The following is an 11,489-nucleotide window of genomic DNA, read 5'->3' on the forward strand; positions in this document are numbered from 1 at the left end:
AAGCAGGTTTGTAATCTGTATAATGATGTGTATTTGCATTAACTCATGATTCATCACATTCCACCATTTTGGATTTCATAGAATAAAAACATTGTGATTGGCAGGTTTCAAACCTGCACAGTTAAAGACCAACAGATTTTAAATCTGGTGACAACTTGACCAAGACCAATGAAGATCAATCTCTGAGATGCTGTCTATGAGCAAATATTCAAGACACACATTTCTAGAGAAAAAATGTGACATTCGACAAGTTTCAAACTTGTTGCACTCTGATGGAAACAGATTTTGATTCTGTTATGACAGCCACTTAGCTAAACACAACTGTGATCAGCTTGCAAGCAAACCGACTATGAGCAGATTTCAGGGTGTGTTTTCATAAAATAAAAATGTTATCATTGGCAGGTTTCAAACCTGCACAGTCCAAGAGGAACAGATTTTGACTCTGATGTTCACTTGCAATTTCATCTTTAGCAGGTTTTGAACCCACACAGACAGATTTAGATTCTGTTGTATCAACTTCTTGGCTAAGACCAGTTAGATGTGCTCCCAATGAACCCATTCAGAAGCGACTCACATACTTTTGCCTATTGGCTGCACTTCTGACTTGCTTCCACATGCTGAGAACACAATTAAAATTACTTACATAGCACCATGTATCTTTTGACTCTGAACAATCTTTCCATCACCATCTTGCATATTGTGGGACTCAAAGTCTAAAATACGCTATAACTGCTATTTGACACTGAGCGCTCAAAAGCACCTAAGCGCAGAATGTCGCACTGTTGTCTAAATACTTCTGCTTTATCTCAGAACTTCCTCAGGTCATTAGAATCAAACTGGAAAGTTTGATGTCTAATCTGCTCTTTTTCTTCAATCAAGTCGAGATCTTTGGAGAGAATTAAATTGTTCTTGTACTTGTCATTCCGAGTTTGCATCAAGACTTTGGTCATACATTGAACTTTTGTGCCTTGAGGGTTCACTTCTGAATGAGTTCATTGGAAGTGCATCTCACTGGTCTTAGCCAAGCAGTCAATACAACAGAATCTAAATCTGTCTGTGTGTTACAGTAACATGGCACGAGTCCCCTGCCAGCAGACCAGCCCTCTGCCACCGCACGGCTATAGACGATACCGGAGCCTCACCAGCTCTGTGACGATAGACGATAGATGACGATAGATGACGACAGATGATGATAGACGATAAGTGGCAACTGCCGGCTTAGATAAGCGGTCTGGACCGCATATGACGACACATGACGACATAGGTCTAGAAGACCTATTCATGTTATCAAGATAGAAGGCAAGCCTCGTGTTGCCTCATGGACTGATAGAAGATAGAAGGCAAGCCTTGCGCTGCCTCGAGGATGATAGAAGGCAAGCCTCGTGCTGCCTCGAGGATGATAGAAGGCAAGCCTCGTGCTGCCGCATGTACTGATAGAAGGGCACCGCATGGACCCTATCTACGATAGAAGCCCGCCTCATGGACGCTATCTCTGACTCATGTAGATAAGCAGATTAGAACCCAGCTTTAGGCTGAGCTTAGATACGAAGAGTAGCCTTATATAAGGTCGAAGATTACAAGCAGACGTTCCTTACTTTAATCTTACTAGGTTTACCCTTGAACTCCTTGTCCCACTAAAGCTACCTGCTCGACATCGACTTGTACCTTCAGTGACTGCCTCTCACTGTCTGTAAACCCTGCTATCATCTCAGCGTAACCCCTCGTTAACCACCACGAGCTACGTTCAAGTACGCAACCTTTGCTTGTCTGTAAAGGCCAACGACTCTCAGCACTCGGTACCACTGTCGTGGTTGTCGCTGTTAGATTATCCTAGTCGCACACGACCGTTTGTCGTAACACTGTGTGGGTTCAAAACCTACCAAATAGTGATCGCCAGAGTCAAAATCTGTTTCTCTTGGACTGTGCAGCTTTAAAACCTGCCAAGGATAATTTTCATTTTCTATAAAAATGCGCCTTGATATGTTCTCATGGTTGGTTTGCTTAAAAGTTCATCAGAGTTGTGTTTGGCCAAGTGGTTTTCATAACAGAATCAAAATCTGTTTCCACTGGAATGTAACAGGTTTGAAACCTGTTGAATGTCGCATTTTTTTCTATTAGAACATGCCTTTAATATTTGCTCATAGACAGCAACCCAGACATTGATCTTCATTGGTCTTAGTCAAGTTGTCATCTGAGTCAAAATCTGCCAATGATGACATTTTTATTCCATGAAATCACACCTTGACATTTTCTCATGGATGATATATGTTATTTTTTTATTTTTTATTTTTTTCCTGTTAGAACATGCCTCGACATGGACTCGTGTGCACTTTCCTGAGAGCACCATCTCACTGGTGGTGTGATTTCATAAAATAAAAATGTTATCATTGGCAGGTTTCAAACCTGCACAGTCCAAGAGAAACAGATTTTGACTCTGATGTTCACTTGCAATTTCATCTTTAGCAGGTTTTGAACCCATGCAGACAGATTTAGATTCTGTTGTATCAACTGCTTGGCTAAGACCACTTAGATGCACTCCCAATGAGCCCATTCAGAACCAAATCCTCAAGGTACATTTATCTGCATTTTATCAGTTCTAACATTAATTTCTAACATCCCTCTTGAGTCCAATCACATGTGATCCTTCCATTGTCCATCCTCACTCATGACCTAGCTGTTAATCCCAAGACATCACAAACATCATTGGCCGACCATGGTGGTCTGTCATCAGCACTTTTTCAGAGCAATTGCTAGATAAACAGGTCTTGAAGTCAAGAGCCCCAAAAGAATTCTGATGTCTTTTGCAATAAGAGTAGAATAAAAGAATCAATCATGGCGACCATACTATTGAAAGAACTGCCTTGAGGATTCACTTTTGAATGAGTTCATTGGAAGTGCATTCAACTGGTCTTAGTCAACTAGTCGATACAACAGAATCTAAATCTGTCTGTGTGGGTTCAAAACCTGCTAAAGATGAAATTGTCAAGCAATCATCAGAGTCAAAATTTGTTTCTCTTGGAATGTGCAGGTTTGAAACCTGCCAATGATAAAATTCATTTTCTATCAAAACACACCTTGAAATTTACTCATAGTCGGTTTGCTTGCAAGATGATCAAAGTTGTGTTTAGCCATGTGGCTGTCATAACAGAGTCAAAATCTGTTTCTATTGCAGTGCAACAAGTTCAAAACCTGTTGAACACCACATTTTTCCCAACTCTTTGTAACACCTCAGTTCAAATATCATCTTAAATCCCTGCTCATTCCTGTCTCTGTCTGACTTGAGTCTCATCTCTTGTCTTTCTCTTAAGTATTAGGATTGATTCTGAAGACTTCACATCTTCAGCTCTGCCTCTGGCAGTCCATACTCTGTTTGGTTCTACTCTGGACTTTGTCCATGGTAGTCCTTCTGTAGTTTTCTGAATGTCTGCTGAACTTCTGGAGTTCATTCTCAGCCACTGGAAATTAAGGGAAATTACTTGGGTAAGGGACACAGCACTGTAGCACTCAGCCTCGCGCTGAGCTTGTGTTCAGTTATTTTACGATACACATCAGATGTCTGCCGCACGCTAATCATTTTCTGATGACAACCTAACAATTACCCACTCAACTCGATGCTTATCTGATCAACACAATGTTTAGGCCAACTCTGACCCAACATATTCATATTCTCACACAATTGTCCTCCTCATGTCCTATCCTATCCTGCTAGCCCCACTAGGTGCGTAGTTCTTATTTCGCACATTACCCATGTTGCAGCCAGTGCTATTACATGTTTTCCCATCATCCACAGCATGTAGTGTTTGTTTACATGTACTTTGGGATCGGCCATATTCGAACCAAAAACACCTACACTTCCCGCAAACCCTGTCAATGAAACGCTACCCCCAGCTACCCTTTCCCCTCCTATCCCAAAACCCAAATTTCTCCCTCAGAAAACCCTGCCACTAAAGCCAATATACCCTACTACCAGCTCTCGAACAATTCCTCATCAGTCTAAAATGCTCTCTGTTCCAACCGTCACCCTTCCCATTCAGAATACGACTTCATCGACAAATGCACCAGCCATGTCCACCGCCAACAAAGGTATGGGTGCTATGCCCGGCCCCAGATCAAACAAAGCACCATCATTCAATGGTGAAATGTCAGAGCTACTTGAGTTCATAGAAATGTTTGAGGATGTAGCGACATCTTACAGACTTACGGACAATGACAAATGCAAGATAATAGTATGCTACGTCAACCTGGAGACCAAGAGGTTCTGGGTCATGCTCACTGTTACGCTGACCGTCGGTCGGTGTGTGCAAACTAGGATAGGTCTTCTCAGTGACGACTTGAGTGAGTCTACTGAAGCTGAGGGTGGTTCTCGGCTTGACGGAACGTCAAGGGTTCCTCCGGTGATCTCGGTAAGACGGTGCTCGTCAAGATACAGGGCTAGCAGATACGTGCTAAGTTGTATGGGGGCGACTTAGAAGTGCGGTCTTATGCAAGGAAGCTGGTAAGGCTTAGTTGAACAAGTTCTGGGATGAACCTAGTAGATTAAAGTAAAGTCTAAGTACAATAATCTGTGTCTACCTATAGGGAAGTACTACAAGTATTCTAGCTCAGTCTGTAATCAATAGTATATCTAGGATCTATGATAACAAGACATGAGGTTCAGATAAGATACATGAGGCTTAACCTCTGATCAAGCATGCTGCGCCAAGGGCAGCTGCGCATAGGTACAGGAAGTGCCAAGAGCGCTCCGGATCTTCATGAAGCGACATGCGGTATGCATGCGCTGATCTAGGGTGACCATGAGGCGTACAGCCTCCATGGATCAGGTACAAGGCCGTCTAGGCCAGGGGCGGGGTCATAGTGCCAGGGGTGGGGTCATAGCGGTCCAGACCGCTGTCTTTCTAGGCGCAGGCGGCGCACCGCCGCGCGGGGAGTCTAGCAGAGCAGGGGCAGGCATAGGCAGAGCTGGGGCTCCTGTAGGTGTTACGGATGCCTGTAACACTCACCAGATACGAGAGCAAGAACTTTACAGTATTCAAGGCAAACATTCTTGAACAGTACTCTGGAGTGGCAAAAGGAACACGATGGACCCTCCGCGACTTAGAAACAGTCATCCTTAACGCGGTTGAGTCTGATATCGAGACTGAAACAGAATTACTACAGTACTATCAGCAGTTTCAACCCATAGCCGTATGGCTAGTAGCTAATTCGAAGATCTCGGAATGCGAACGAGACCAATACTTTTGGCAGGGACTTCCTCAGTCTGTATGACTCACCACTGCAAATCCCGCCAACAAGCTCAACAGACATTTATCACGACATCCTGCTGACAAGCTCGACAGATATATACAGCCTCCATCCCCCTCAACAGACATCTACCACGCAATCAAGTCTTCCAGCCTTTAAAAAGCCCATCCCCATATCCCATCTCACTTTCTCCTCCTTTGCTGAGTTCCTTCTTCAAGCACACTTCAAAATCAACCCAGTCAGCCGCACCTTTGCATACAAAAAGGTAGCCAACAAGGTCAAGCCGCTAGCTACAACGATGCCAGCCCATGCATGTATTATCCGGTGCATTCCAGAAGATCCACTTCAAACCCTCCCATTCCTTTCCCCAAATCCTCCTGCATTCCATCCCGGCTCCCGTTTATCCCAAGATCGCATGGATGAACTTGGTATCTTCAAAAACGACTTCCTATAGCCTGAAGAATGCAAGTTAGCTGTGCAAGTCCTCACCAACAATGAGCTAGCACTTGCCTGGGATGAGTCCGAGAAGGGTCGCTTTCATCATCCACACCATTGAACACACCCCCTGGGTCCATCGTCAGCCTCCCATCCCACCCAGCATTAAGGAAGAAGTCATCGAACTCATCAAGTCAAAAATAGCCTCCAGCATCTACAAAGTGTCCAACTCATCCTACCAATCCCAGTGGTTCTGTGTCGTGAAGAAAAGCAGGGGCTGTCCGTATTGTTCATGACCTCCAAGAGCTCAACTCCATAACCATCAAAGATGCTGCTACAATGCCATACATAGAACTGTTTGCAGAACAATGTGCAGGATGCGCCATCTACTCCATGATTGACTTATTCATCAGATTTGATTACCGAGCAGTTGCAGAAGAATCCCGTGACACCATCACATTTCAGATTCCTCTTGGCACCTTTCAACTCACAGTCTTACCGCAAGGTTGGATGGACTCCCCTGCCGTGTTTCAAAACAACATATCATTCATTTTACAGGAGGAGATGGACATAGCCCCCAATTTCCAAGACAACGTGAATGTACTCGGCCCTCACACCCACTATGAGCTTAGTGACGGTACCTATGAGATCCACCCACAGAACACGCTCATACGAAGGTTTGTTTGGGAGCACTGTGTAGATGTGAATTGAGTTCTGCATCGTCTCAAGCACGCAGGAGCTACCGTTTCAGCGAAGAAGTTGTTTTTATGTGTTCCTGAGGTCCTTGTTGTCGGTCAACTCTGCAATTACAAAGGATGAATCCTGGACAAAACCAAGGTTTCAAAGATTAGAAACTGGCCACCCTGCACAACATGAACTGAAGTTTGTGGCTTTCTCGGAACTGCAGGCACTGTTTGCAACTGGATTAAAGTTTATGCCCGTATCGCACAACCTCTCACTAACCTTACTCATCTTGACACTCCATTCAGTATGGGATTCAGCTGTGCAAAATGCCATGGACTCCCTCAAAGATGCAATCATTCATTCTCCCGCAATTCGCCCCATCAATTACTCTTCTTCACTCGAAGTCATATTAGCAGTAGACTCATCTCATATAGCATGCAGATGGATTCTCTCTCAAATCAATACAGAAGGTCATCGTTGTCCATCCAGATTTGGCTCCATTACTTGGAATGAGTGGGAGTCTTGTTATTCCCAAGCCAAAATCGAGTTATATGGCTTATTTTGAGCCTTGCGCACAGCAAAGGTATGGCTCATCGAACTCAAAAGCTTTACCATCAAAGTGGATGCAAAGTATATTTGGGGCATGCTCAATCATCCTGATATCCAACCTAACACTGCCATCAATCATTGGATAGCTAGCATCTCCCTCTTTGACTTCACCCTTAGACATGTCCCCAGAAACAAACATGTAGCACCAGATGGATTGTCTCGACGGCCCACAGCACCCAGAGACGAAGAAGACTTGGATGAAACAACGGAAGATGTTGAAGAGTGGATTGAAGAAATACTGGGATGCAGAATATGGGTGGCAAAAGAAGTTAATAACGAGTGGCTTGCTGAAAGGATGCAAAGTGCTCTGACCATCACACCAGACTTGTCCAAAGACGAAATTCCTTCCAATAGTGTAACCTCTCGCCATGATGACGATCTGTGGACTATCCAAACCTACCTCAATACCCTCTTCTTTCCCCCAAACATCCCAAGCAAGGATCAGATTCATCTTGCTAAATGTGCACATCAATTTTTCGTGCAGGGAAACTGCTTATGGAGAAAAGAGGCAACAGGACAGCACCTACTCATCATTTCTGCTCCTGATGGAGCTCGCATTCTCCATGAAGTTCATGACAAACTTGGGCACAATGGTTTTTACCATACTCAAAGGACAATTGCAGACCGCTTCTGGTGGCCTTCCCTTGACAAAGACGTATCCTGGTACCTCAAAACCTGTCACCAATGTCAAACTCGTTCCATCGAAAAAGTAGTCCTCCCTCCTACCATCTCTATTCCTGCAACTCTCTTCCAAAAAGCTTTTACCAACTCTATGTATATGCCCGCATCTCACAGATTCTCTTACATCATTCAAGCATGATGCTCATTAACTGCTTGGCCTGAGTTTAGAATGTTGAGAAAAGAGACTGGGAGGACGTTGGGTGCATTTTTGTTTGAGGATGTTCTCTGCCGGTGGGGCGCCATTAAAGAAATCGTAATGGATAATGGGTCACCTTTTGTCGCCATGCTCGATTGGCTTGCACACAAATATCACATCTGGCACATTTGAATATCCGCCTATAATTCAAAGGCAAACAGCCTCATTGAACATTCTCACAGAACCATTCAAGACTCACTCGTTAAAACCTGCAATGGCGACATCACTCAATGGCCAACTCTCATGCACCATGTCTTCTGGGCTGACCGCGTCACGACATGGAAGTCTACTGGCCACACTCCATTCTTCATGGCACGCAGCATAGAGCCTGTCTTACCTTTCGACATCACCGAAGCCACATTCCTCCTCCCTGATATTCCTGCTCAACTCTCCACAAGCCATCTCATCGCAATACATGCTCGTCAATTAGCTAAAGAGAGGAAGATTTGGCCGATATTCACGCCCATGTGCTCAAAAGTTGTTTTGCATCTATCAAGGACTTTGAGCGGCGAGTTTCTCAAACCATTCACGAATATGATTTCAAACCAGGCACTCTTGTCCTAGTTCTGAACAAGAAAGTCGAAGCTGCCTCTAATGCAAAGTGCAAGCCAAGATATTTCGGTCCTATGGTTGTGGTCTCGCATTCTCCGAATGGTCCTCATCGTCTCACAGAAGTTGATGGAACCCTGTCAAAACTCAAATTTGCGGCCTTTCGACTCATTCCCTACCACCCTTGCTCACCCTTGTCTATCAAAGTCATGCACTATCTCAATCCACATGACCTCGAAGGCACCACTCCAGAATAAGACTAGATGTGTTCTTGATATTTTCTTTTTTTTTCCCTTGTTTTTCTTTCTTCATTTTGATTCTCTTGATTCTTCTTTGCTGGTTTGACATATGATACGAAGTGTTCTTTTTAGTTATTAGTTTGAAGATCGACTGAGGATGGTCGATATTCAAAGTGGGGAGGTGGTGTAAGGATTTAATATTCTCTATGCGCCGACCATGCTTCAAAAATGAAGACGCTCGAACCATGCAGTCGATGTCATCCACATGATTCATTGATGCGAAGAGCGCAACTCCTTGCATCCCAATTACATGGATACATTCTTTTCATTTCTCCTCTTTACATCTCCTTTCTCTCCTTGACATTATCGCACCTTGTGCTCAACCTTCACGATACCCTTGCTTCACTGATATCTTTTCACTTTCCACATGCTCTTCACTCTCATTTCGGCATAGTAAGCTACTAGAAAACATATATAAACCGTCCATGTACACTCATACCTACAGCGAATCCTACAGTGAGATCCCTGCTCCAAGAATGATTGAAAGCTCCTCCGAAAAGTCCTCATCTCTAATCCTTGTTCTATCTTTCTTTGTGTTACCTGCTAACATGTCTCTTATCTACCAATTTTTGTTCGCAATTCCCTGCTGAACTCATTGCCAGCCTTACATGTCCTATCCTGCTAGCCCCACTAGGTGCGTAGTTCTTATTTCGCACATTACCCATGTTGCAGCCAGTTGCTATTACATGTTTTCCCATCGTCCACAGCATGTAGTGTTTGTTTACATGTACTTTGGATCCAAAATATTCTGCCACTACTTTTGTCTATAGGCTTCTGCACTTATAATAAGACTCAAGGCGAGTTGCTAGACTGATATCCATATAATAATACATGAGGTGTGCTGCTATATGCATTATTTGAGGCTCCCTATGGGCCGCCAACATATCTGTTCCTATGACATATTCAATAATAGACAAATGGAGTAAAAACATGCCAGCAAAGTCAAATGGACATGGACAGGACATGGTACAGTGGATTGCAGAAGAGAATGGCCCTCAGAAGTGGATGGACTACCTTTGGATGACTTGGACAGATGTGTGGAGGCTTCAGAACAGTCAAGGAGTGTTGAGGATTACTTCTGTAAGACATATGTGGAAATGGCAGAATATGAGTCCAGCACCAGCATATATTGATGGTGGGAGTATATAACTTTCTCTTCACAATTAGCACTTAAAATAATGAACGCAGTGGCCATCAATTTCAATAATCTATGTTGTTGGATCAAAAAATGCATAGACTGGTGAGTTCCAATCTCTCATAAGATGTTCTGTTGTGTACTTGATTGATATGATATTTGCATTGAGGTTATTGCACATACAGAGTTCTTCCATCTCATCATCTTTGGACAATTAATGCATTCTCTTCTTTCTCAATATGCACAACAGCCGACTGACTCAAACTTGGTCTCCAGGTTGACGTAGCATACTATTATCTTGCATTTGTCATTGTCCGTAAGTCTGTAAGATGTCGCTACATCCTCAAACATTTCTATGAACTCGAGTAGCTCTGACATTTCACCATTGAATGATGGTGCTTTGTTTGATCCGGGGCCGGGCATAGCACCCATACCTTTGTTGGCGGTGGACATGGCTGGTGCATTTGTCGATGAAGTCGTATTCTGAATGGGAAGGGTGACGGTTGGAACAGAGAGCATTTTAGACTGATGAGGAATTGTTCGAGAGCTGGTAGTAGGGTATATTGGCTTTAGTGGCAGGGTTTTCTGAGGGAGAAATTTGGGTTTTGGGATAGGAGGGGAAAGGGTAGCTGGGGGTAGCGTTTCATTGACAGGGTTTGCGGGAAGTGTAGGTGTTTTTGGTTCGAATATGGCCGATCCCAAAGTACATGTAAACAAACACTACATGCTGTGGATGATGGGAAAACATGTAATAGCACTGGCTGCAACATGGGTAATGTGCGAAATAAGAACTACGCACCTAGTGGGGCTAGCAGGATAGGATAGGGCATGAGGAGGACAATTGTGTGAGAATATGAATATGTTGGGTCAGAGTTGGCCTAAACGTTGTGTTGATCAGATAAGCATCGAGTTGAGTGGGTAATTGTTAGGTTGTCATCAGAAAATGATTAGCGTGCGGCAGACATCTGATGTGTATCATAAAATAACTGAACACAAGCTCAGCGCGAGGCTGAGTGCTACAGTGCTGTGTCCCTTACCCAAGTAATTTCCCTTAATTTCCAGTGGCTGAGAATGAACTCCAGAAGTTCAGCAGACATTCAGAAAACTACAGAAGGACTACCATGGACAAAGTCCAGAGTAGAACCAAACAGAGTATGGACTGCCAGAGGCAGAGCTGAAGATGTGAAGTCTTCAGAATCAATCCTAATACTTAAGAGAAAGACAAGAGATGAGACTCAAGTCAGACAGAGACAGGAATGAGCAGGGATTTAAGATGATATTTGAACTGAGGTGTTATAAAGAGTTGGGAAAAATGTGGTGTTCAACAGGTTTTGAACTTGTTGCACTGCAATAGAAACAGATTTTGACTCTGTTATGACAGCCACATGGCTAAACACAACTTTGATCATCTTGCAAGCAAACCGACTATGAGTAAATTTCAAGGTGTGTTTTGATAGAAAATGAATTTTATCATTGGCAGGTTTCAAACCTGCACATTCCAAGAGAAACAAATTTGACTCTGATGATCGCTTGACAATTTCATCTTTAGCAGGTTTTGAACCCACACAGACAGATTTAGATTCTGTTGTATCGACTAGTTGACTAAGACCAGTTGAATGCACTTCCAATGAACTCATTCAAAAGTGAATCCTCAAGGCAG

General features: G+C 43.6%; 1 protein-coding gene across 1 annotated transcript; it reads left to right on the forward strand.

The window, feature by feature from the left end:
- Positions 1–8,385: 8,385 nt before the first annotated feature.
- Positions 8,386–8,652, forward strand: F5147DRAFT_591826 (uncharacterized protein; the record flags this gene model as incomplete). Its single annotated transcript, XM_041432200.1, has 1 exon — positions 8,386–8,652. A coding segment is annotated over one exon (267 nt), but the record flags the coding sequence as incomplete, so codon positions are not given.
- Between the last annotated feature and the right edge of the window lie 2,837 nt (positions 8,653–11,489).

This window comes from Suillus discolor (assembly GCF_016758755.1).
Source record: "Suillus discolor strain FC423 chromosome Unknown F5147scaffold_611, whole genome shotgun sequence".
NCBI lineage: Eukaryota > Fungi > Basidiomycota > Agaricomycetes > Boletales > Suillaceae > Suillus > Suillus discolor.